General features: G+C 49.0%; 1 protein-coding gene across 1 annotated transcript in view; it reads right to left on the bottom strand.

Annotated features, from left to right (window-relative positions):
• Positions 1 to 27,858, bottom strand: part of IQSEC3 (IQ motif and Sec7 domain 3) — an 87,808-nt gene that overhangs the window by 48,368 nt on the left and 11,582 nt on the right. The window contains exon 2 of the mRNA XM_012732319.1: positions 11,754 to 11,837. Coding sequence (XP_012587773.1) covers positions 11,754 to 11,837 — 84 coding nt within the window. The remainder of the gene's footprint in view (positions 1 to 11,753; positions 11,838 to 27,858) is intronic.

The raw sequence follows: 27,858 nt of genomic DNA on the forward strand, positions 1-27,858 counted from the left end.
GTTGGTTTGCGCCCATTACTCCTTAGGGGATACTGTTCCTGCGCCCCTTGTGCATGGGTGTGTTACAGTCTGCAGTGGACTGTGGTGACTGTCAGAAGCCAAAGAGCACCTGGAATGCCAGGTGAGGCTAGGTGAGGTACACTCAAGAGAAGCTGGGAGCCAGGCTTCGGGGTTCCTGACAAGGGGGAGCACAAGAGGCCGCACACAGGGTTGGCCAGCTCGTAAGTAGGGGCAGCATTGCGGACCTGGGGCCAGTCTGCCTGGCCTGGACTTGCACACTGGCTCTGCCACTTACTGCTGTGTGGCCTTGGGCAAGTCACTTAACCTCCCTGTGCTTAACTCTCCTCTTTATCAAAGAATTAAAGTAGTAACATGCAAATGCTCAGTGAACTCTATGTAAACAGCTGCTATCTTTTCCCGTTTTTAAGATTGCCAACATGCTGTTTTGTCAAATAAGAAAATACAAAGCAAAAGCACCATTCCGTTTCCCTACCATATGACAGAAAGTAAAATGAAAAGTAGGAAGAAAGTTATTTCAGAATAAAGAACAGCCCTTTGACTTGAACTATCTTTTTTTGTGTTCTTTAAATGGAAATGTAGAGGATTTTTTCCAGGTAGTGTAATTTCTGAAGCTCTAAGTTAGAGCAGGAGCCAAGAGAGGCTTTACCAGAAGGAGATAAGGGCCGGGAGGCAGCAGAGTGTGAGTCTGAGTTTTGGAACCAGCCAGACTGGTTGTGGTTAATATTTGACACCCACTAGCTGTGTGACACTGGGATAGTTCCTTAACTTCTCTGATCCTGTTTCCTTACATGTAAAGCAAGGATACCTACAAAATAATTTTGCCAGGAGAGTTAATACGCCTCTGGCACCTACTTGATGATTTCCTTCCCTAACCTGAGCCTACAGTTCTCCCCACCCCTAGCCCCACTCTGGCTCTTGAGTAACTGCTCCCTAGAGAGCTATGACCTCATGAGAGCCCTCTGAGGGTGACTCACACCAATGTGTGCACACCACCCATCCCCATGGTGGGCACAAGGCCAAGCCCAGGGGTTCTGCATCCCCATGGCTCTGCGTATTTTATCTTCCTCCTGTTCCCACCTAATGAACCACTTCCAAGGGAAAAGCTCACGGGCTCAGTTTTGCCATATGGCTAGGGACAGGTTTCTACAGTCACCTTCCTTAGCTTCAGCTTCCTTCCGGAAGTCCTTCTTAACGTCTAGCTGTAATCTTGCATGCTGTGGTCAAAACCATTCACCAGTTTCCTGTATCAGAATGGCCATGCAATTTCTCACATGCCTGTGTGTCATCTCCAAGATGAATCGAGGAGGAAGGGACAATGCAAGACACACTGGCTTTGGGAAGAAGCCTGAGGGATCCCAGTTCGGGGAGGCACCTAGAGATTGGGTAAGGGTCAGTGCCAGACCATAAACCTTTCCCCATGAGAGCCGAACAGCCTTCTCTTAGAACAGGCAAACCGAGCAGGCAAGATTTTCTTGATAAAATGCCTCTGCTTTTAATCTCATCCTCGTCTGGGCTATGACAGCCTGGTGCCGAGCTAATGTCTGCAAAATCTCCTTGTCAAGCCTACTGGCCCTACCTGATTGGCATACATCTGGGCCTTTAGCTTCTTTGAATCTTTCTCAAATTGGTCCTCAGTTGTCAGGGCTTCTCTCTCTCAGATATTGGGCTCTTTCCAGTCAACGCCACTTATGTTATGGATTAGACTTGACTAGAAATATCTGAAAGGTTGCTTCCTTATCCACCTGTATCACCGTCAACTAGAGGCAGGCTAGACCCTACACCTCTCTCTGCAGGGCACAATGCAAAGACCGTGAATAATAAGCAAGGTAGCGTGTCCCCTCCTACTGGCCATACCAGGGGTTCCATCTCAAGGACTCCCTGACATCATCAGTCCACTCTTTCTAAACATTTCCCAGACATTCCTGAATTTCTATACCTTCCCCTAAACCTCCTGGGTCTTGACAAATTTTTCCCTTTCTGCTCTTAAAAAATCCTGTTTTAAAATACCTAATATCTGTTGCACAGACACCTTTCTGTGCAGGAGCTCTTCAAATCTTCCCACCACCCTAGGAGAGTTGCAATTGTTATCTCCATTTTTCAGATACATAAATTCAAGATTAGCAGACTTTAGTAACTTGAGCCCTCCCTGGTGGTTCAATGGGTTAGAGCACAGCACTGTGACGTTACCACAGCCACTGCAGCAGGAGTTCAATCCCCGGCCAGGGAGCTGACCCACGTGGCCCAGACCTCTCCTGACCCGCCCACTGCTCCCCTCAGCAGTGTATTTCAGTCAATCTGCCTTTTCTACTCCCCACTTTGCCTCTGGTGAAGCCTCTCACACCCTGCACCTCTGGCCTGTACCCCAGTTCTGTATGTATAAATAAATAAATCTTAAAAAAAAAAAAAAGAAAACTTTAGTAACTTAATCAAGGCCACACAGTTTGCAAGTGTCCAAGGCAGGATTTGAACCTGGGTTGGAATTCTTGTCTGCGCTCTCAACTGGTGCACATTTTAAGTGCTTCATTGCAGGCTTCCTGGGTTTACTCCAGGGCCCAGCACGCCTCCTTACCCTCTCTCTTCCTTTCCAACCTAGAAGAGAATCCATGAAAGTCACCAGGGGTTCATCTCTCTGCCTTTGGAGAAGGGGATTTGCATATTTTTAAGTGATTCCTTGATTTGTAATTATGAGTGTCCTGTTCCCTGGGACCATGTCTCATTCTGAATTAGTAAATTACACTAACATATCATCCTCTTAGGAATCTGGTTCCGGTGGGTTGGCACCCCCAGAATCCAAGGAGCTCGGGATAACCAAATTGACTCTCCAAATCTGCAAAGCTGCAGCCTTGGATGGCACTGGAACCCTGCAGGTCTGCGGGGGCTGGAGGGCACCAGGGCATGGCCAGGAACACACGTTCTGACGGTGACAGGCACGGCAGAAGCGGCGCTTCGGGTCACCACGCACTGCGGCCCCTCCTGACGGCTTCCAGCTTACCCTCTTCCAGCATCTACCTCCTGGAATGTGAGCAAGTCGCTCCTCTTCCCCGAGTGTTTCCTCAGCAATAAATTGCATGCAGCAAAGTGACTCCTGTGTCCCTGTGCACTTCACAGGGGAGCCAACGAGCGAAAAGGAGGATTTGTCACTTGGAAAATCCCCTACGTGTGTTAGGTGTAAGGTTATGAACGGCTTTCCTCCTAGCCCTCCTTTATTTCCCATCTTTTCCATCTTGGGAGTAAAAGAAACTGCTTCCCAGTCTAAGCCACATGCAGAGACCCAGCAGTGTGGCGTGAGGGAGCAGTCCCAGCCTCTTCCCTGTGGAAACCGGCACATTCGGTGCCCAGACCACACTGTTGAAGATGTGTGAGGAGGCGATCGTATGAGGGCACAGGAGGGCACAGGATTGGGGCAAGTGCGGTTTCTCTGTTGGTGTTTGCTTTATAGTCTTCCTTTTGTTTCCCTTTATTTTTTTTTTTTAAGATTTATTTATGCATACAAGAACTGGGGTACAGGCCAGAAGTGCAGGGTGGGAGGATTCACCAGAGACAGAGTGGGGAGCAGAACAGGTAGATTGACCAAAGTACACTGCTGAGGCAAGCAGTGGGTGAGACAGGAGAGGTCTGCCGTGCCATGTGGGTCACCCCCCTGGCCGGGGGTCGAACTCATGCTGCCGTGGCTGTGGACAGCCGCATAGTGCTGAGCTGTAACCCACTGCACCACCAGGGAGGCCTCCCTTTTGTTTTTCAACAGTAAAACTGAGAATGAGAAAGCTCGCCCATCCATCGATCCGATACTCCTTTTACACATGCTCAGACTAGTCTAATGTCGCCTCTCCCACCTGCCTCTGACTGACTGACTGACTGCTCGCACACCCAAGTTCACAAGCACGGGTCTTGGTTGTGCTTTGAAGATCCTCCTGGTCCTACCAGTTATCTGTCGGCAGAGTGCCCGCTTACCGAATTCCTGCCAGAGGAGCCTTGAGGGCGAGCTCACCTTTGGGTTATGGAAGAGGAAGCTGAAGCATTCCAAAGGGGTATAGCGCCAGCTACTTCAGAAGCCAGATTTCCAGCAGGTTCTGCGCTTTACCAGCTGGGAGACTTTGGGCAAGGCACTTCCTGTGGTCCTCAATTTCCTATCTGGGCAATAGAGGGCTTGGCTGTCTTCCAGCCTCGACATCCTGAAGTTCTCAATCAACAGGCCTCTCCCTGCTCTCCTGGCACGTCTCCCTGCTGGAGACAGCAACACACTCCAGCTTCCTTCACAGACAGCTGTCTTTCCTGTTTGGTTCTGGTTTTTGAATCATCGCAAATGGAACCTCTAAAAATCTGAAGTGATCCAGAGCCTCTCAAAGGCAGTAAAGTCTTTAAAAATCTCTGATCTGATTAAATCACACCTGTTATAGACTAACATTCTTTTCGCTTCTGGGACTTGATGATACAGAAAAACCTTTTTGTCAGACATCAGCAACACCTGATGAAATTATAAATCATTTCCATGGTCATGTTGTTGTTTAAAAGATAAATGAATGGATTAAGTTGACCTTTCAGAAGAGAAAACAAAACAGAAGCACAGGAAATAGCGAGGGTGGAAAAACCTTCTGGTCTGCACAGAGGTTATTTCCTGGTTACGGAAGGAAAAGGTGCAAAAAATTCACACAAGATGTCTTCAGCAAATGAAACAGGAATTTGTTTCCTAGAAGGCTGGACAAAACTCTACATTAGGAAATGCTAACTACACAGAAGTCAGCTAGTATTCCATGCAGTAGCTTTCTTTCATTTTTTTTTTTTGTTGTTGTTGTTCTAGAAGAATTACCTTTTGTTATATTTCTTTCTTTAAATAAATTCTAGAGCTCTTTTTCCCCTTTAAAGAAAAAAAGAGGTGGCCATTTCTCTCTTCAGCGTCTGCAGTCCTGAAGGATCTTCCTAATACCACCCTCTGCAGCAAACAGCCTGGTCTGGGGCCCAGGTGCAGGAAAGAGAGGCCCAGTGTGCTCAGTCAGTCCGGAAGCTACAAACCCAAAAACTGATGACCCCAAACAGCCCACTTGGATGGCGAGAGCTGGCCATCACTCCCCACAACACTGTCACATCCCCTGATGAAACACCTCCCTTCTCCTTATCTTCCAACGCCACAGAAGAAGCTGTCACCCATGGCTTGCTTCAAGACCCTAGTAGCGCTGCTGTTTACCAGATATGTGACCCTTGGACAAATATTCATCACCTCCCATTCTCAGTGTCCTGTCTGTAAAATGGGAATATTAACCTTTTACGTGCTTCTGGTGAGAATCGATACTTGAAGAGCACACAGCGAGTGCTCCATCCAGAAGAGCTAACATTCTCTTCCTGTGTGGTGGGGTCAGGCAGGGGGAGAGCTACAAAGCGGAAATGGAGAATCACCTCTGAACATGCTGCTGCTGGCTGACAAGAAGCTGTTTTAACTTGCATTCTTTGAAGGAGAACTCTGCTTGGCCTCACTCACACCGTGAAGCCCTCAGGACAAGTGTCACTTCTGGGGACAAAGCAGGGCACCTAAAGACACAGTCAGAGGACAGCTCAAAGCCTGGGAGGGAAATATACACAAGGAAACTGGCTTGGACAAACACTTGACTCCAAACACGAGTTCCACGTCTAGTGGAGGAAAACTCCTCTGAACAGAAAATCAAAAGTCATGACAAGACAGGCTTTTCCCTTTGTCTCTCTAGAATTCTAGAATGGGGGGAAAGGAGGAGAGGAAGGAAGACATTCCCACCCTATGTTGACATCTGTTTTGTCTTGTGTGACAGGGAAGGGAGAGGGGTAAGAAGCACAGACAGCGACAGGCCATGGGCTTGTCAGGGGACACAGCTCTCTAGCTCCAGGATCAAGTTCTGCTAGCTTCCTGCGGCCACCTGCAGGGCCAGAGCCCAGCCAAGGTGGATTCTGCCTTGGCTACAGAGCGCCTACAGAGGAAGGGGAGCTGTGGGGTAGAAAGAGGGCTGCAGTCCGTAGCCTATTCAGCTCCAGCCTCTCCCTTCCCCATGTCTCTGCCCTTCAGTGCAGCTGGGTGTCCCACAGCAGACCCAACCCTCCATCAGGGTCCCCCAGCAGGGAAGAGGCTCCGTGCCATGGTGGCAATTTCCACGGCCCTGGTTTGGTCACCAGATCTCAACACCTGCAAAGGCTTCTGGGAACTAACCATTGGACTCTGAAGACCAGACAATTTCTTTGCTTGGTGGGCCCCTGCCTGCTGGTGTGAAGCAGCTGAGACCTCAGAACCTGAGCGCAGGCCAGGCTGCTGGGCCTGCCAGCTGCCCCCTCCCGCCCTACCTCACGTCCTCCCCATGGGACCTGGGGGTGCTGAGGCTCTTCCATACTTTCCTCTGTGTCAGTAGAGCACGCATCTCCACAGCCTCAGAACGACCTGCCCCTCCCACCGGGCGGCTGGCAGGTTTCCCAGCAGCCTCCAAGCTTGGGGTGTGACAAATGGAGCGGGGTGGGACACCCAAGTGCCCAAGTCCAGCTGTTTGAAGGCTGAACTCAATCGATTGAGAATTTAATTGCTCCGTAATCGCTGAGTAAACACTGGCTGGTCCATTGATCACGCCTCAGGACGGCAGGGAAGACGCGGGCACGGGTGTATGCACTGGGGCTGCTGGCCAGGGGCTCTCCTTCACTGCTATTCGCGGAAGGAGCCCATTCCTTCTTCTGCATCCTTCCTCCAGGGATGCAGCCTCCAGCAGCACCCCAGCCATGGCTGCGCACACTCTGTTAGCTGAGTAGCTGCAGCAGCCTAGAGCTGAGCCAGCGGCCGACGGGGCCCGGCCCAGGGTGGCGGGCTAGGCCTGAGGCTCTCATGGACACCGTCTCCAGTGGGGAAACGCAGGATACACTTTTTTTTTTTTTAATGGGGATAGAGGGACAGGGTACCTAAAACCCAGCGCCTAGAAAAATAAAATCCTGGACGGCTGCACACTAAGCTAGTCTACAAGCCTGGATTCAAATGCTTCTCGCTTTTTTATGTTTCTGTATTTTCCCCCTTTTGAACCTAGGAAGTATAACTTATAACCACAGAAAATTGATGTTATTGAAGATCAAATGAAATGGCTGGAAGGATTTCACTTGTGCTCTTAAAAAATAAAAATCCTAGCAGCAGCTCCTTGGAAAGAGGTCTTGGAGCCGGACCTGAGCTCACTGTCCAGTTCAAGAACTGAGTAGCGGAGATCCCCACCGTCAAGACACCTGACTCCCCTGCACCCCAGCTTCCTTACCTGTAAGGGGGATAGCAGCTAGCTCACAGAACTAAGGGAGATGAAATACATCCCTAGCATGTTCAACAAAGGTTAGTGTCTTTCCCATCCCAAAGTAAGGATGAGGCAGTGAGGAGGGACCAGCATGGGGGGGGGGGGGGGGGAGGGCCCCCGGAGAGCCAGTTCAGTCTGCTGGGACCCTGAGTGTCCCCCAGATCCCCACCCCCTCTGCCTCCCCAAGGCTGGGGATTGTTCTGTGCTTCTTCCCTGGGGCCTCCCCCTCGCGATCCCCTCTCCACCCCCCTCTCATTACTCTAATAGAAGCCAATCTTCCTCATCTCGGCCTTATAGCCACCCACGGAGACAAATGGGCTGCCATTCTGCTCAATGCTAGGAGGCGGCTGGCCAGCGCAGGGTCATTGTTCCGAATGTCATGGAGAGCCTGAGAGGGAGGGAGCCTGGGATAGAAAGTAGGCTGCAATTACCAGCCTATTCAGTTCCCCGAATAAAGCCCTGCCCCTGCGTTAGCTGCTGGGGTGGGGGTGGGGGGAGATCCTGACATGCTGCTCTGGCCGGCTGCTCCCCAGTCTCACCTTAAGATCCAAATAACCTGTAAACACGGGTTGTCTGCCTAGAACTGTGTGGTGAGCCTGGGCACGGTGGCACCTTTGAGAACACCACCCTGTCTTCTGGACTCGGGGCTTGGCAAGCCCCATAACTGCGCCCTGATGCCAAACCCCTAGACCCCTAACCTCAGACTTGCTGGACTTCGGTCTTCCCACTTTTAAGCATTATGCCTGACCGCAGCCCCCAGCATCTCCTTTAGGGGGCGGGCGGGGAAGGCTGTCCCAGCCTGCTAGGACCGGGGACTCTGCCGCCCTCTGTGGGAGGGGTGAGCTCCTGGCTGAGGGTTTGCTCAGACTGCAGAACCTTCACCTCTGATCCCATGGGGCTTGGGGCATCAGTTTTGGGTCAGTGGCCATCACAATTTTAGGGGACATACCCCGAGGCTCACAGCCTGGGTGCAGACACCCAAACCTGGCTGACCATGGTCACCACTGGCTTCAGCTAAGGTGCAGAGGAGGAAGGAAGTGAGCCTTCCATGCCAGCTCTGACATCTGGGTGATTGGTTTTGGGGTTCTCATTAGAGTCTCCTGTAGAGACCAGTTTGCTTCTCTTCAAAATGCTGAAAGGAGTCTGTGACAGGCTGGAGTCTGGCTGAGCTGGTGGGAATCCAGACTTACCAGAGAGGAGCTGGGCTGGCCTCTGGTCAGGGTCTCCTTAAGGTGGCTCAGAGAGCTTTGGGGCCTTTCCACCTTAGCTCACTGTCAGCCAGGGAAGGTGGGGTAATGCTCTCGGAAGGTGGCCCACCTGGCTAAAGGGAAGTGGAGTGGGGCTGTGATGGGATGACTGAAAGGGCTGGGAGCAGGGATGTTGGGGATCTGATGGAGGAAATTTATCTTCAGCTGGAATGCCCCCAAGAAGCCAAGAACAGACAGACTGACTGACAAAGACACTGTCGGACAGTCAGAAAACACCCAGAGGACTTCTCAGAGAAGCTGAGAAACTGACATCAGAGAGACAGACAGACAGGACAGAAACACGCTCTAGGAAACTACAAATCAGACGAGCAGACATGGCAACTGGGATAACTGGGAACAGAGGCAGACAGCAGCTGAAGGTCTGGACTGACTCAGGAGTGAGTCTCTCGCCCCCACAGAGAGGGAGGACTGAGGAGGCCCTTTACAGGTTCTCCATGAACCAGCCTCAAGAAAATCTCCCACGACCCTCCTCCCCAGAGCACCTCCCCCAACCTTCTCCAGGGGGAAACTAAGTGATAGATTTCCCACCATCCTGCCTGAATCCTGGAAAAGATTCTTATTCCTTTGGAGCCCCAGAACCCATGAAGGGGCAGTACCCCGTTTCCCCCTGCCCCTCCATCCCCACATACCCCTCCATTCCTTCCCAGGAGGCAGGACTGCTGGGGGCGGGCCAGGCAGTCAAGGAGCCAGTATTGGCACGGGAAGAATGGGTGTGAGAGCAGGGAAGGATCCACCATGAAAACCCACTGGAGGTGTTCTCTTGCCGCTACAACCTCCCCTCACCAAGACTGAGCTTCTTAAGGGCACATGCCATGTACCTGGGTGTGGCAATGAAATAGTCACTGAATATAGAGGTATAGGGTTGGGGGTAGGGTGCAGAACACGTAACAGTGTGATAGCCACAGAAAGAGGGGGTCCCGGTTCCCAGCCCCACCCATGGAAGGCTAATGCTGAGAAGCAGGAAAAAGACTTATAAAGGAAAGGAAGGACTTATACAGGAAAAAAAGGAAGACTAGAAGACCCTGAGGAGGCCCATGGAGGAGGCCTGTGATGAGCTGTGCTTGCTTCTCCACCTTCCTTCCTCCACAAGGATCTGGGAGACACTTGAGACAGAGACGGGGTAAGAGGCCTGAGGAGGCTACAGCGGCAGCCTCTGTCTTGGCTTGGATTTTGCTTTTGCTTTTTCCTTCCAGACTGGCTCCTCTGCCCCTCTCCCGCAGGCCCCGCCAGGAGGTGCCCTGGACGCGTGGCAGCTTCCAGGCCTCAGCGGCCCTGCTTTGGGCCAACACTGGGCATGTACCCATGAGGGAGCGGCCGGCTTTGAGTGTCTCATGCAGAAACTATCTTAACTGTATTCTTCCTCTTCTCTCTATTGCACACGAATTGTGTTAAAGCTCTTTTCTATCAAAGGTTCACATGACTAAGAGTAGGTTTTGTCTTCACGTGGAGGGTGGCAGAACCCCTTTCGAGTAAGCAGGTTTGGGGCACCTGGAACGCCCCTCATTCTGCCTGCTCCCAGCAGACTGCTTTCCTCTCACCTCCTTCCCTGCCAAGGAGGACATTTTTAGGGAAGACGTGGTCTTGTGTCTGGTCACAACTCACGGGAGCATCCGGGGCCTATGGTCTCTTCCCTCCAGGTCACAACAGTGCCATTCTGCTACGTGTCTCACTCCCTTTCTCTCCCTCTGTCTCACCCTCCCATTTCTCTGTTCCTTTCAGTTTCTTCGAGAGCCTTTTTCACTCCCACATTCTGGTGACTTCACCACTATGTCCCTGGCACAGTTCGTGGCACAGAGGGGTGTCCGGGTCTCAGCAAGTCTTGGTCCTTTCTTCTGGCCTTGCAGCCTCTAGCTCAGCTGGCCTAAGGGGACAGCTGTGCCTGCCCTCAGTTCGGGGGATTCTGAGTTATGGTCCTGTGGTTCCCACCTCAGAGTTCTGCGCCAGTCTCAAGCCCGTCGGACTTCCCTTTCCAGGAAAACCAGTAGCAGCACTTTTCAGGGGGTGGTATTCTACCCCAAACCCTACAGCCATCATCTCTGATTACTATATAGTTCTTTTCCAAAGAACTCAAGGGGAAAGGTCACAGGATCACTGAATCTTAGACCCAGAAAGATAAGCACCAGGGGTCAGATGCAAGCCTGGCACTGGGACCCCGGCATGTGAGGGTGGGCAAGTCCTGCGCGCTGCCCCCACCCTCTACCCCTAGGCTCATAAAACCCGTATGGAACCATCTCACAGGACAGTTGCGAGGCTCCGTGAGGTTGCATGTCATTGGATGGACTTGTCCCTCTCATCACACAGATGAAGAAACTAAGGCCCAGGGAGATAAAGAACTTGCCCAAATTCATTGCTACGACAGAAGCACGAAGAAGGGGCAGATTTCGGGCCAAAATCCGAGTATCTTGAGTCCCAGTGACGTAAAGAGCCAGTTAAAAAAAAAGAGAGAGAGAGAGAAATGTGCAGAACCGAGACAGAAATTGGCAGGAGAGAGAACAGACCACATTATGGGACAACGGCTGGCAGCCCAGAGAGAGGGAAGATAGAGGGGCACAGGAGCCAAAAGATGGGTGAAGATGGAAGGAGAAAGAGGAGGGCATGATGGAGAGAGGCAAGAAAAGGAGGCGGGAAGCAGGAGGGTGGTGAATACCCCAAACAGGCCGAGGGGAAGCACGGCCCCTGACTCCTGCCCCCTTCTTTCCACGGTGTCACCTCACGCCGAGAAGGTGGAAAAGTCCTTCAAATTCAAGTCGGCCATCTTGGCCTCTTCATGGAGACAAAGATGAGAAGGGAAAATGCAAATCTCAACGTAAGAGGAGGGCGAGGCTAATTCTGCGGCCCTGCCCTCGCCCCGAGTAGAGGCTGCGCACCCTGGGAGACACAGAAGACTCTTCCTTGGAAAAGATTCCATTTTGTTTAGGCCATTTAGAGGGAAGGAGTAGAGGTTTGGGATTTGAACAATAAGGCCATAATGGCCTCGGAAGTTGGGGATGGCTCTTCTGGGGGCCAGAGAAAGGAAAGAGAGATGCAAGTGTGAGGAAGGAGTACAGACTAACACACACACACACAAACACGAGACTCCAGGAAGAGACAACATGGCGCCCGCAGTGCGAGTGCGCTGCTCTGAGGGGAAGGTCAGTGGGGGCGGGGAAGGGAGATGCGGCCCGGCCCCCCACCCCCTTACAGATCCCACCTTTGGGAGGCCAGGTCAGAGCAGGCTGGCTTCTGCTCCGCGTCGGCAGCTGGGCAACAGAACTGGTGCAACACGGTCTCATTCCTGAGGGCAAAGCAGAGGGAGGAGGTCAGAACCGAGGCCAACAGCAGGGCCCGGGGCTCTCAGGCACAGGGACGCCCCTCGCCCCTCCAGTTCCCCGCCCCCCTCCCTTCACACACACCTTACCCCAGAGGACCACAGAGGTGCTGCTCTGATAAAGGCGTTGCTTTGATCATCCAGACCTTTTTCCATCACAGTAGTAAGCCCAATGCAAGTACCACCTCTGCCTCAGCCTCCCTGGCCTCCCATAACTCTTCCTTCTTCAACCCCATTCTCAGAGCAGGCTCCCCTAAGGGATGGGCCATTTACTCTGCTCTTTTATCACTATCACAGTCAGTTCCCATCATCTAGGCCTGTTCATCATCATACACAGAATTGCACGCAGCAAACTTTCTTAAGCCTACCGCATGCAACGCTACAGGACATTCTTACAGAGACCTTCGCGTTGCTGGCTGAGAAGCCAAGCGGTTTGATGCAGGAGTGGTGTGATGCAGATGAAAAAGCCAACCCAGGAGGGGGCAGCTTGGGTCCGAGCCAAGGGTACAGCTAGCCTGTGGTGTGCTTCCTAGCTCATCCTTTCTGAGTCTCAGTTTATTTACTCACGAAGTAGAGGAGTTGAACAAGAGAGGTGGCTCTTAGTCCTAGAGGCTTGTTAGACTCACCAGGAGATGTTTTAAACTACTGATGTCTGGTTCTCACTCCTCCCCTCTCCCCCCAGGACTGCTCCCTAGTCTAAAGACAGCCAAAGCAGAGAGCCACTAGATTAGGTGATTTCCAAGGTCCCTGCCACCTCTAAAATGCTGTGATTCTAATATCCACTTTGAACCTACTTGAGATTTAATGTTGAAATTACTTAAGGGTAAAATTATGCCAACCTGTTGCCTTCTCGCCCTTAGCAAGCCCATTGCATCCTGGGCATCCTGCAGGCAGAAGATTCCAGACCTGGGAGGACGCTCAAAACCCATCTGGCTGGGATTTTTTTTTTAAATAATATCATAGTTTATTTTTACATCATTTTGTGCCTTTTTCCATCTCAGTTGTAATCCCCATGGGCTTCCCATCACCAAATCACCCATGTGCCATCACCATAATCCAGTGCATTTCCCTCCCCCCCCCCACTGTTTTTGATCCCATTCCCCACTCCACCCCCATAAAATGTCTCTAGTATATAGTTGTTCTTTTTTTTCTTTTCTGGCTGGGATTTTTAAACTCCTTTAGCTTCAGAACATTTGTCCCAGCCAGTCTTTATCAGAAGCCGTTTGTAAAGCCACAAAAACAGAATGGCTCTGTGGGGGCCATATTGGGCAGGACCTTGACAATGGAAGGCCCTACTGAAAAAAGCAACATGACTGAAAAAGAAACTTCTGGTACTTGATTTTTGGAACCCCAAATGACAGCAACTGTGATAGCCAGTCAAACATTTATTTCTTGGATTTCGACCCCAGGACCCATAACTTTAGTCAGAATTCAGTCCTTCTTGGCTTTAACAATTCTAACTGTCCCCAGGTTGATGCATGTTGGAGGGGTAGTGGGACCGAGTGGATGTGGTCAACCTACTGGGAGCCCACAGGGGGAATGTGAGGTTGCCTATGCCCCCTCCTGGTGTGCTGCTGGGCTGGGAAGGAGCCTGGGGTCCTCCGTGCGTGAGAGGAGCAGGGAAGAACAGCCCTCCTTCACCACCCAAGCGGATAGGCACGAGGCTCTTTAAAGAAGGCGGAGGATACCCGAGAGCTCAGTCATAAAGAGACCTTGTCTTTAAAGAACTGGGAAGTTGAGAAGAATGTGGTGGGACTGCCAGGAAAGAACAGAGACCCAAGGGCCAGCTGGCTGGAAAGCGAAGGGAACGTCACGTGCTACGAGGAGCTAAGTAGAGCTTTCGCCTCGGCCAGGCTCTGGGAATGATGCAAGCCTGTGCACCTATAACTTCTCACATCTATATTTAGTTTGAGTCTCAGGATTCCACTGCAGGACCATAAAAATAGTTGAGTAGTTTGAGGAACTGATGGTGGGTGCAGTACTGCTGTGGGTGAAGCTGGCAAAGAGATGGAAAGGGGGGACTTCCAGCAGGAGAATCAAAGAAGAAAGCCAGGGCAGTTTGGAAGCAGGACTGCTCCCCACCCAACTCCCACTGCCATTACGGCAGATTCAACCCCCAGCTTTCGGAAGGAAACAGGGAAGCTCCCCAAAGGGGCTGTTTTGAGCTCCCTAAAGTCATTGCTAGCCACCTTCCCAGCCCACCATCCTGGGGACACTGTGACTAGAACTGGTAGAGTCTGAGTCTCTTTGCCCCCCACTTTGTCTTAATTTTCTCACCTCCTCCAGAAAGTCTTCTCTACTGAAACGCTGATGATAGGAGAGACATGCCCTTATTTTCTCAGCAGAAGTCAATCCTGTTCTGGAGAAGGAGAGGCTGATAGCCAACACAACTTTGAAAAGCAAGCATGAGCCAAGGAACTGATACTGCTTACTTTGAAGACTTAAAATAAAACTACCCAATTCAAGACTGTTTGGTGTTGGTATAAGAATACACATACAGATGGATTGAGCCAAGGAGACTAGAAATATAATCAAATAGGTGTTGATGCCTGGTGAATTGGTGTTTGGTAAAAAGTACCAAAATAACTTAGTGGGGGATGGTAATCTTGTTAATAGATGATGCTAAAACATTTTGATATTCATATGCAAAAGAAGTAGACTTCAATTCACACTTTGCATTATTTATAAAAAATTAATTCAAAATGTATAAAAATTAATACAAAATTAAGACCTAAAATAAGATATAACACAAGGTTTCCTAAAGAAAATATAGAGAAAATATCTATGGGTTGGCAGAGATTTCTTAGCTAGGACACATAGAAAGCAAACCCTAAAAAAAACTGATAAATTAGACTCCAATGAAATGAAATTCTTGGGCCTCCCTGGTGGCATAGGGGCTAAGTCTCAGCACTGTCATGCCATTTTGTCATGCCATTTTGGCCTGAATTTGATTCCCAGGCCAGGGAGCTGACCCACAGGGCGCAGCAAACCTAACCTGTCTTGCTCGCTGCTCCCCTCAGCAGCGTGTTTCAATCAATCCACCTGTTCTATTCCCCAATCCGTTTTTGGTGATTCCTCCCACCCCCTGTGCCTCTGGCTTGTACCCCAGTCGTTCTACGCATAAACAAATAAATAAGCCTTTAAAAAAAAGAAATACAATTCTCTTTGAAAGACACTCTTTAGAAAAAAGGTAAAACTGGGCCCTCCTTGGTGGCACAGCAGATTGGAGCGCTGCACTGCAAAACTGAGCCAAGCCGTGGCGGCTTCAGTGCGAGTTCGATCCCCAGCTCCAGAGCTGACCCACATGGCACAGCCGACCTCTCCTGTCTCACCTGCTGCTCCCTCAGCAGTGTACCTTGTAGATCTGCCTGTTCTGCTCCCCACTGTGTTTCCAGTACATCCTCTCACTGCCCCTATGCCTCTGGCCTGTACCCCATTTCTGTATGCATAAGTAAATAAAATCTTTTATAAAAGAAAAAAGGTAAAACTTACAGTTCTATAAGAAGACAACTTTATTAAAATACATATAAAAGATATGAACACATGCTTCACATTGGAAACCACACTAATGGTATTATTAGTTACTAGGGAATTGCAAATTAAAAGTCACACTACTATCCATGCACTGGAATGAATCAAATTTAAAAGTCTGACAATACCAAGTGTTAAAAGGAGGGCAGAATACCTCAAACACTTCTCTACTTCTTGTGGGAGTGTAAAACCATGCAGCATTTTGGAAAGCATTCTGGCATTTGTATGCATTTAAGTATATACAGCCACACGTCCCTGTAATAGTTTCTCTAGGTATTCAACCAAGATAAAGAAAAACAGCATTGTCACAAAACTGTTTGTTGAAAGCAGCAACTGCTCTTGGCAGTAAAAATCCCACAACTCTATACATATAAGGCCACTTGATCTTGGTCCTGCGTAGAATGCAAAACGGGGCGAAGATAGTTTCTTCCACAAACAGTATTGGAAAAATGGATATCCACCTGCAAATGACTGAATTTTCTCTCTGATCTTTGTACACAAGAACTGACTCAAAATGGATGAAGGCATAAATGTAAGATCTGAAGCTATAAAACTCCTAGAAGGAAACTCTTAGGAGAGGGCAAAGTTAATAACACTGATCTGGGCAATGATATACAGGATCCGACACCAAAAGTTTAAAAAACAAAAGTAAAAATAAGTGGGGCTACATTAAATGAAAAAGTTCCAGGAAAGAATCAACAGAATGAAAACAAAGTGGAATGGGAGAAAATATGTGCAAACCCCACATCAGGTAAGCAGTTTATAATATCCAAACAGAGAAGGAACACCTCCATAGCAAAAAGTGCTAACGTGATGGAAAATGAATTAGGGATGGAAAAGTAAATTTTTCCAAAGAAGACATATAAATAACCCGTGTGGCTCAAAGTCACTAGTCTTTAGGAAAATGTAAATCAAAACTACAATGAGATATCAGAATCTCAAGGAGATAGCAGTAGTCCAGTACTCATTACAGCACTACTCAAAATATCCAAGATTCACAACAACCTAAATATCCACTGATGGATGAATGGATAAAGAAAATGTGACAAGCAGTGGAATATTAGTCAGCCTTTAAAAGGGACATTCTGCAATATATGACCACATTGATGAGCCTGGAAGACATTATGCTAAGCAAAATAAGCCAGTCATAGCAGGACAAGTCATACGTGATCCCCTTTGTATGAGTATGTAAAGTGGTCACACTTACTGAATTAGAGCGTATATGGTGATTACCAGGGGCTGGAAGTGAGCAGGAAATGGAAAATTGCTAGTTGGTGGGCATAATTGTACAAGATAAATCTGTCTTTAAAGATTGCTATACAACAGTGTGCATAGTTAACAATATACACTTAAAATTTTGTTAAGAGGATAGATTTCATAAGTGTTCTTACCACAATAAAATAAAATTTAAAAGTTAAACATCCATTAAGTAATTTTGCTCTAATATTCATCTCTTGCACAGTAAGACTAAAATGAGTGGTTCCCGCTTGGTAAGCCTCTGCACCCTGGCCAGAGGAGGAAGAATAGGATGGAGCTGATCCAGTTGACACTAGGAATGCAAGGAAACATATGGCCACCAACTTGAGGTATAAATGAGTAAATGATATGTCCATCGAACATATGAGCCTTGTGCTCTAAAAACATGTGCAAGTAGTTTATTATTGTAAACAAGATTCATGTAAAAAAAAAAACACACAGCAACCCTAAATGTCCATTAACTGGCAAATGGACACACAAATTTCAGTAGGTATAGCTACTCGATGGAATACTATCCAGCAATAAAAAAGGAAAAGTTCATTCATACATGAGCCAATGTGGATGAGTTTCAAAAGAATTATACTAAGTGAAGAAAGCTAAGCACAGATCTCCATGCATTATGATTCCTTTATGTGATGCTCTAGAAAAGGCAAAATATTAGTGACCAAAAAAATGATCAATTTCAGCGACATGGGAGAGTAGAGATTAAACTGCAAAGGAGAACAAGTGTGTTTTCCTTGAAAACACACTTATGCTCCTGTAACGAAATGAACTTGACTGGCACAAACCCAGCGTCTTTCTCCTTTACATGGTGTAAAGGAAATGCTCTGTTGCTTGATTGAGATCATGGTCACACACTGCAGCCATTTCTCAACTCCCATTGAACTATATCTACTTATAGGGGGTGACTTTTTTAAAATTTTATTTATTAATTTTTTAAAGAAAGATTTAATTATCTATGCATACAGAACAGGGATAAAGGCCGTGAGAGGATTCACCAGAAACAGAGTAAGGAGCAGCAGGCAAGACAGGAGAGGTCTGCTGTACCATGTGGGTCACCTCCCTGGCCAGGGATTGAACTCGTGCTGTAGTGGCTGTGATAGCTTCATAGTGCTGTGCTTTAACCCCTTGCACTAACAGGGGGGGCCCATTGGGTGACTCTTGCTGCATGTAATTGTACCTTAATACAACTGATATTTTTTTAAGATGAAAATCTGGTTCTCTTCACTATTGGATACTTCATCAAGAGGCTTTAGAATTTCTGTCTAACTTCCCTCCTCCCATTATTCCCCCATCACCTAATTATTAACCCCCCTCCAAGCAGCGGCAGCAAAAACAAAAAAAAACTGCATTTTTCCTTCTTTCAACTGCTAGATTGGATTTTCAAAGACCAGATGGCTCGTCACTGAGCCAAAGAAGTCCAGGGGGCCGGAAACTAGGACAATGAGAAAATTGGGGTGGAGATATAGTATGGGGCAGACTTTGGACCTGGGCCTAGGGGTTGAGAGCCCCTGGAAAGTGCCATAGTATCAGTGCCCGGCTGGCGCTGTGACCCAGCCCCCACTCACTGCTGCAAATCCCAGGGAAGGCCAAGTCCTGGTAAATGAGACTCTGCGTCCTGCCCTCTTTATCTCTCTGTTGTGGGATTCAATAAGATAGAAATGTGAAACTGCCTTGGGAGAAACATAATAAACCCTGCACAGATGCAAAATCTTATAACGACTATTACTGATGTTATTAGTCTTTGCCATTGAGGAAGTCAGCGACCACAGCATGGCTGTGAGCAGACCCCTAGGATGCCATATTGACTTCCTGCTCCACGCCTTCCCCCAGCCTGGGGCCATGGAGGGAGAGGTAGATTTCCTCTGCTCTTTGGTGCAATCTGTCATTTCAGTCTTCTACAGAAAGCATGGGAAAGAGCTTAATGAGTGATTTCAGGGCCCCCCTGGAGGTGCAGGGGTTAAGTCTCACTGCTATGAAGCTATGGCCAGCCACTGTGGCCTGAGTTCCATCCCCAGCTGGGGGGGGGGAGGGGCTGACTCACACGGTACAGCAGACCTCAGCAGTGCATTTCAGATCTGCTTGGTCTGCTCCCCACTCTGTCTCTAGTGAGTCTTCTCACACACCCAACCCCTTCCCCATACCTCTGGCCTGCATCCCAGTTCTTGTATGAACAAATAAATAAAATTAATTTTTTAAAAAAGATTATTTATTTATGCTTACAGAACTGGGGTACAGGCCATATATGTGGTGGGTGAGAGGATTCACCAGAGACAGAGTGGGGAGCAGAACAGGCCGACTGACAAAGTACACAGCTGAGGGGAGCAGTGGGCAGGTCAGGAGAGGTCTGCCATGTCATGTGGGTCAGCTCCCTGGCAGGGATCGAACTGGTGCTGCAGTGGCTTCGGAATGCTTCATAGTGCAGTGCTTTAACCCGTTGTGCCACCAGGGAGAGCCCAAATTAATCTTTTTTTAAAATAAGTGATCTCAGGTGTTTCAGTATGCAGAGTGAAAGGTTACAGATAGTATGGGTGGCGGAGTGCTCGTATGGATTTCCACGGGTTAGAATCTGTCCCAAGCCTGAACTCACCCTGCCTTTCTCACTCACCCGTATTTACTTCTTTCATCCCCTGCTCATGTTCCTTTGGGAGAAATAAAGATCCTGTCTATGTTCCTGTTACCGAATGCTAGGAAGTTACAGGGTTCTAGAAAAAGTGTTGCTGCCTCTCCATTCCAGATTTTCCTTGAAAACACACTGTAGATTCTTTGGATGCTCCTGTAATGAAATGAACTTGACTGGCACAAACCCAGCGTCTTTCTCCTGTGTTTCAGGAAGCCTCAGTGTCCCATCAGCTGCCCTTGGGGCTATCCAAGGTCAAACTGGAGAAGACAGAGCTTAGGATTTTATGTGTCAAAGAAGGCAGCTCTGAGTTGGTCTGTTTTACTTATTAGGGAGATCCACTAGATTTTATTTAAAAAAAAAAAAAAAGATTTTCTTGTTTAAAAAAAAGGCTGGAGATGCATTCTGCTCATACAAAGCCTCTACTGCAGCGGCCAGAGCCAGCCCTCTCGTCCCTCAAGCTCACAGAGTGCTGCCTCCCTGCCTGCTTCCTCAGTCCTCCGTCTCTCACTATCGGGAGGAAGATTCTTGAGCAATCCTTCCTAACTCCAAAATACAAGCTTCGCTTGATTTCCTCGCCTGTAAAATAGGATGAGTGATAGAACTTCTTTAGCGGTTACAGTGAAGACAAAATGAGTTAAACCATGCTAAGCACTTACAGTAGAACTTGCCAGAGTAATGCATCCTGCTTCTGCCATTCTCACCTCAATCCCTTTGACTTCAGAGGAGAGGGGTTCCCCTCATTTCCAAGCCCTGTTCAGTCTCTTCAGTTCTTTACCCCCTCTCTTCCCCTGCTGCTTTCCAATGGTCATTTATAGGATTTTCTCATCAGCATATTAAGGTGCTCACAATTCTCATGTTAAAACTACTTTTTCTCTATACCATTCTTTTTTTTTTAAAGATTTATTTATTTATGCACACAGAACTGGGGTACAGGCCAGAGGTGCAGGGGCAGTGAGAGGCTTCACCAGAGACAGAGTGGGGAGCAGAACAGGCAGATCATCGAAGTACACTGCTGAGGGGAGCAGCGGGCAGGACAGGAGAGGTCTGCCATGCCATGTGGGTCAGCTCCCCAGCTGGGGATCGAACTCATGCTGCAGTGGCTGCAGGCAGCGTTATAGTGCTGCGCTTTAACCATTGCACCACCAGGGAGGCCCTTCCCTTTTCTCCTATAGCCTACCTTCTGTATAGCAGTTCTGTTGTATGAACTGCTTGACCTGATCTGTCAACTTGCTGTCACATGGTTCTTCCCCAGAGCCCTAATAGAACTGTCATCTGGGAGCTCCCCAGAGGTCCCCTGGTTGCCAAATCCAGTGGGAATTTCAGTTTCTGACTTGACTTTCCTGCAGTATTCCTTGGTCAAACCCTCCTTCTTGAAACTATTTCCCCTTTGGCTTCTACATTTCTCCCTTTTCCCCATGGCAATAGGAGCGACCTAGCCTCCATGCTTGGAGGAAGCCCAATGACTCCATGGACAAGGCCAAGAGCAAAGGAACCAGCAGCCAGCACCCGCTTGCCAACCACTGGATGACCATTCCGCAAAGATTCTTTCAGCCTTTGTCAGGGCTCTCCAGCTGTGCCTTGTGGCACAAAACAGAGCCGTCTGCCCCTCATCATCTCTGCAGTGGTTGCCGATTTCTAAGGCAGTACATGCTGGCTTCCCGCAACATCCTCCCCCTGACACCAGCGGGCTGCGACATCAATTTTTCCATGCTGTATTGTCAGTGTTTACATACATGTCACATCTCCTTGTACCAGAGTGAGGTTCCAGGGCAGAGCAGCACTGTTGCCAATTTGTCTCTATGTCGGTCCAGGACAGAGACTGGCGTGTGGCATGTAGCAGATACCACTTGTCAACTCAATGTGTGAATAAGTCCCTATCACTGAGGGTACTGGAGTGAGGTGGGCCTTAAATGATCACGCGTACAATGAAACGTGCACAGGGATCCAAGCCTATTAATACGTCACCACATGCACAGGGCAGTGCAAGCCCTTTCCATAATTAGCTCATTTTTTAAAGGACTTATTTATTTATGCATACAGAACTGGGGTCCAGCCCAGAGGTGCGGGGGCCGTGAGAAGCAGAGAGACAAGGAAGGGGAGCAGTGGGCGGGTCAGGAGAGGTCTGCTGCACCATGTGTGTCACCCTTCGGGGATCAGACTCGAGCTACAGTGGCTGCAGATAGCTTCCTAGTGCTGCGCTTTAACCTGCTGTGCCACCAGGGAGGGACCCATTAGCCCATTTTAATGCTCATTTTATGGACAGAGAAACAGGGAAGATACTTGCCTAGCATCACACAGCCTTGCCTGCATCAACCAGTCCAAAAGAAGCTTAACCCAGACCAGGAAGCTCAGTCCATGAACTTGCTCCCACCATGCTCACCACCCAGTGCAGCCCTGGAACAGCTTCAGTCCCCTAGACTGCCCCTTGTCCTACCTGGCTGGCAGGGTGGCATGGCCGGCAACCCCAGAGCCATGCAGTTGCCAAGTTCAAAGCTGCCTTGCTTGAAGTCCAGCCTCCTTCACAGGGAGCCAGGAGGGCTCTCAGGGCCTACCAGAGTGGCTCAGCATGAATTATGGAGCAGGCGCTTGCTGTATCTTGCCAGCTTCCTTCACACAAGATCTCTTTATTACCTGGCAGACGGGTGCCTGGCTGCTAGGCAAAGGCAGCTTGAGAGGACAGACCAAGGCCATCCAGGCCATGCCAGCCTCAGAGGCTGCTTCACACTGCATCCTGCATTGCAATACAGAGCAGCGTGGCTTACTCACCGGCCTTTCTCAGCATGCATTGTTTTTCCAGGAATGGGGACCGCAAATCTCGATCAATATTAATGACCTCATCTGTGCAGTGTTTCTGATTTTCAAAACACTTTGGAATGCCCTAAGGATGATCCCAGTGGACAATAATAGTAATAATACTGTATATAATAATAATTCACGGTAATGTTAATGCCATTTGGCTAAAGACAATACTGAGGCTGGAAGGTTTGATGACCTGCTGAGAGCCGACAACCAGTGCTGTAGCTCCAGGCCCTTCCTGCTGCAAGCTGCTTCTGGTGCCCAGTCTACAGGGGAGTGGGCGCCCTGGGCTGTGAATAGAAGAACCCTGTGCTCTATACATAGACTCTTGGAATTATATAAAAACAAAACCTCATCCAGGGCTCTCCCTGGTGGTGCAATGGGTTAAAGTGCAGCACTACAAAACTAGCTGCAGCCATTTCAGCAGAGTGTGATCCCCGGCCAGGGAGCTGACCCTCACGGCACAGCAGACCTCTCCTGTCTCCCCACTGCTCCCCTCAGCAGTGCACTTTGTCGATCTGCCTGCTCTGCTCCCCACTCTGTCTCTGGTGAAGTCTCTCACTGACCCTGCACCTCTGGCCTGTACCCCAGTTCGGTGTGCATAAATAAATAAATCTTTAAAAAAAAAAGAAACAAACAAACAAAACCTCACCCATCAAAATCCCAGTCCCACAGCCTCAGCTGATCTTCTAGTCACCTGCTGGCTCATGAACCCACCCACCTCCATACCCTCCGAAGGACCCACTGCTTCTGGTGAACCACAGCTACAGGCTCATGCTCAAGGTGTTTATACAAACTTGCTTGGGTGTGCAAAAATAAAATTCACCCATGCTCTGGGCCCACCACGGGGATTACAACTGAGATGGAAAAAGGCACCAAAAGATGTGAAAATAAACTATTATATTACACACACAAAAAAAATTCACCCATGCCCCTCAGTGCACACACAAACAGACGCACCACTTAATGCACGTAACTTGCTTCACGTACATGTCGAGAATGTCAATTAAAATGCACTTAAGTTCCACATATACATCCAGTTTTCTATTTGATATAGTGGGACCCCAGCCCCGCCCTGGTCTCAGGGTTATCTTGGTGCCTAGAGCTTAGAGATGACAGTGTTGTCCAGGGGGAACAATGGAACCCCCAGGCCGTGGCTCCTGTCACTGCACCCTGGCTTACACCCCCCCCACATGTATATTTCTCCAGGTACTCACCTGGTTCTAAATAACTGTGAGCCTGCCCATAGATGGGGACTGCACACAACTTCCCTCTCGCCGCTCTCCCTTGGACACCGAGTAATCTTTCCTTATCCCATGCTACCGCGCTGCAAGGCTACGTGATATAAATTCCCCAAACCTATGCACACACGATTCTGTGTACAAACACGCGTGAGTGTGTTCATACTCACTGATGGGGTGTAGACACACAAGCACTTACTTTCACTCAGGTGTGGGCACAAACACACACAGAGCTGAGACCATCCCATGTGAACCCCCCAACTGTGTGGGCCAGGAAGGGATGCCATGTCCCTTGGAGCCTGCAAGTCATCTGTCTTATGGCTGCTGGTGAGTGGCATTCTGCCAGCCTGTATGACAGAGAGGAGACGGCCAAGGGACTAGCTCAGAGCCGCACCAACACGAACAACTGTCACATGGGCAGGGTGCCACCGGCCTTTGTGCCATGATCATTAGGCCACATTCAGGACCAGACCCTGCCTGGGAGAAGCACTTCCCACACTTGGGGACTCTCCCTAGTGTCCTGCATCCGAGTGACAGAGGCCAACACTCACAAGTTCATCTCGAAGGAGTCACGTGAGCTGTGTGACCACAGGTGGGTCAGCTTAACCTCTCTGGGCCTCAGTTACCATAGCTGTGAAACACAGATAAGAACTTCACCCCTTCCTATCCTATCAGGCCTGAGCAGCAAAATGGGACAATAAATGTCCACAAAATTGTGGTGGGAGGCAGATGTTGAGAGAAAGAGTGAAGAAATGAATGACTAGGAGTGAATGAGGATTGCAGGCCAGGGTCTCTCTGCTGAGCCCTTCCTGCTCTGTCCCTTGAGCCCTCCTACTCATTTTCTGTGCTCCTGAATGCTATTTCTCCCTCCTAAAGTCTGCCCCCCATCCACCACGCGCCCCACAACTCCCCCAGATGGTGCATTCTGACTCCTCCATCTCCCTCCCTTCAACTCCTTCTATTCTCTAAAAACTGTTTCTTCCAGCCGCAGGGTCTTTGCACAGAATGCATTTCCCTCTGTTCTTCACACGGCTCTGCCCCTGTCTTTACTCAATATCTCTGTTCAAAAAGTCACCTCTTAAGTGCGGTCTTGCTTGTTAAAACTCCCCACCTCCCAGTCATCTCTTTACTTTTCTTTATAATCCTTATGAATTTATATATACACGCATTAATCTTGTAGGCAAGTGCCACAATGGCAGTCTTTGACCCGCTCACAGTGAAACCAGTGCCCGCAGTAGAACCTGACCGTAGATGCTCAATTAATAATTGTTAGATGAATATACAGAGCTGAATCCAGCCCTCAAGGAACCTAAATAAAATTAAAATTGTCTATTCTTACATGGCAATAATGTGTTCAGCTCCTCTGTCCACAGACCTTTCTCCCAGACAGCACAGCTCATTATATTTTAATTTTCCCCCAGCCCCCAGCTACTCTAATTATCCGCAGCGCTCACATGGATATTTGTATATAGGTGTGGATAAATGAGTATATGCAGGCTGATCTGTTCTGCTGGTTCTTTAAGCAGGGAAGTCCCATCGGAATAGCAAGAGTTTCGCTTACAGTCCACTTGGCTAACCTCTTTCCCATCACCCCCACCCAATGACAGCCTCCAGGGAGAAAGGATGTCTGGATAAATCTCTTGGACATTTGCGTCATGTTGCTGTGGTCTGCAGGAAGACAGGAGAGCTGAGCACGGACTGCCAGAAGCAGCCCCTGGCTCATTGTAGACTCGGCTTCATGGGTGGCCTGACTTGGGGCAAATGACTTAATCTCTCTGTTCCTCAGTCTCCCCTGAGGAAGAGGCCAGTTACCCCATCTCCACTTGAATGTCTACAGGCATCTCAAGTGTGACTGACCCGCCACCCCCACCAGATTCCCCATCTCACTGTCCCAGGGTCTTGCCTCACCCACAGTAGCGCCTCAGGAAGTATTTTTGTCTGGCCACTTATCACCAGTTTTGCTGCCTGGACTCCGCAGACACCTCCTCCGTGAACTCCTGGCTTGCTTTCTTCAGTCTAGTCTCAACCCTGCCACCCATTCTCTGCTCAAAACTATCAGTGGCTCTTAGATTTTCTTAAAGTAAAGACCAAGCGCTTCCCCACAGACCCCAAGGCCCTATCACTGCTTCCTGGAAACACACGGGTAGGTTTGCCAGGAAGAGTCTTTGTCATGTGAACTGCCCGGCACATCCCGCTCTGGGCAGCTTGATGCTTGTCTGCTGAGCCTCTGAGACAACGAAAATGTCCTCACACATTTGCAGTCACTGGTGGAGGTGGAAAGCCAAGTTGATAATCTCTTACAAGCTCTGCTATACCCCGAAATCCTATAGTCTCCAACCCCAGGTCCCCCAACGCCACACCAGTCTCTGATTCCCGCCTAGACCACTGTCTCTACTCTCTCTGCTCCTGACCTACTGGGACACCAGGCAGGCCCAGAGATGGGCTGTTGCGCTGCCTGTTGCCTCTGCCAGGAATCTGCTCCCTCGGACTTCCCAGAACTCCCTTTTCGAGGCTGCTCATCTTCTCAGTGAGGTCTTCCCAGGGCACCCTATTTGAAACTGTAAGTCCCTTTACTGCCAGGCTCCCTTCTTTGTTTTATTTTTCTCCGGAGTACTCATTCCGTCAGATCTATGATATGTTTTAGTTGTTAATCTTGTTTATTGTTAGCCTTAAGCTTCAGGAAGGGACTTGGAGGGAGAGAGTTGTTCACTGTTGCACCCCTGGAAGAGTAACGGGCACACAGTATGCAATAAATTCTTGTTAAGTGAAAGAAGAGGTACAGATGTCATGGGCGTATACTACATAGAGAAGAAAACAAGCATGAAAAGCAAGAAAACATGGGAGTCATAGGAGTAGAGAATTAATTTCATTCTTAGCAAAGTCTGGAATACGATGAACCTGGATGGGAACTAGAGGGGCTCTGGGAGCTTCAGTTTACCTCTCAGATCAGTTCAGGAAGACTTCCTGTAGGAGGTAAGATTTTAGGACTCCTTTAACTACCCCCATCCTGAGGGTTACAGGAAACTCCAGGAAACAAAATGAGCCAAGCTAGAAGAGTGATGAAGAGTTTTAGGTTGGGAAGTGATCCTAGTGAATCTTATTTCTACTGCAATTTACCCAGGCAGCATCTTGAGGCCCAAGTTCAAATGCAGCCCCACCGTGATGTCTGCCTAAGCCCCCTGGCCCTCAGAAAAGCCCACCCCAAATGACAACACAGAGGAAGAGATCTTGCCTTTCAAACTCTCAACAGACAAGAACCCATAGGATGGAATACTTTGCACCCATTAAAAAGAATGAGACAGCTCTTTCTACATTGAATACAGAAAGCTCATCAAAGTAGGTTATGATGGGTACTCAAATCTGTGCAAAAAAGAAATGTATGCAAATGTACATAGAAGATCCCTGGAAGGATACATGAGAAATTACTAAAAGTAGCTGCTGGAAGGGGTGGGGTGCTTGGTAGGCTAGGTGAATTAGAAACAGGGTTGGAGAAACACCTTTCACTGCAAATCTTGTATCTGTTACATTCTGTGAAAAGCTCAGCGTTTTTGTCGTTAAAAAGACATCTGCACAGGTACAGGTGGCCAGGAGTCAGAAGACAGGATTCTTCAAATAGAAAATGGGGGGAGAGGGGGAGAAGAGGGGCGATGGAAAGGGGAGTGGGGAACTTTTTTTTTAAGATTTATTTATGAATACAAGAACTGGGGTACAGGCCAGAGATGCAGGGGCTGAGAGGATTCACGAGAGACAGAGTGGGGGAGCAGAACAGGCAGATCCACTGAACACACTGTTGTGCTTTAGCCCACTGTGCCAACAGGGAGGGCACACACAGGGAGACTCTTGGTGACTTCATTCTACAGGTCCTAACTGTGCCTCAGAGTTGAAAAGGGTCAGTGGGCCCCTAGTGGCTGTCCAGGGCCAAGCAGGGGACTGAAGAGTGTGCCTCGGGCAGGGGTGAGGGAAGAGCTCCCTGCCCAGGTTGGTCTGCCCCACAGGGCAGCCAGCTAGAAGCAGACTGGGGAGGGGGACCGGAGGGTGTTGGACTGAAAGAAAGGGGTAAATTATATTTGAGGGGCAGTCAAAGAGAGAACGGGGGCGTCCAGTTCCCGGCCTTCTGGAAGACAGAGGCCAGGAAGATAACTTTCCTGCCTCTTCTTACCAGCGGGTTCTAAAATAGCAACAACCACGATATTTTGAATTCTCACTGTCCAACAGGCATTTGATTCGCTTGGCACCACTAGTTGGCATGACCGTGGAATTTCCATCTTGGAAACCTCTCCGTGCAATTTGCGTTCCCACTTTCCAGACGAGAAGACCAAGCCTGCCAATGCTCACGATCACAGGCCGGACGCAGGACTCAAAGCCGGAGCCACAGAGAACTGCTGTACTTCATCAGAGTTCTAAGATCACAGGAGTCTACAGAACACAAATTTAAGTATGGGACAGGGCTGAATTCTTTTGCAGAGGAATCCTGAGTACCAGGAAAGCTAGAAGGACGCTGAGTGGAGACTGGCCCGCCTCTGTTTCCTCCGTCGCGGTC

The sequence above is a fragment of the Condylura cristata genome, unplaced genomic scaffold (assembly GCF_000260355.1).
Source record: "Condylura cristata isolate star-nosed mole 26May11 unplaced genomic scaffold, ConCri1.0 scaffold00034, whole genome shotgun sequence".
Taxonomy (NCBI): Eukaryota; Metazoa; Chordata; class Mammalia; order Eulipotyphla; family Talpidae; genus Condylura; species Condylura cristata.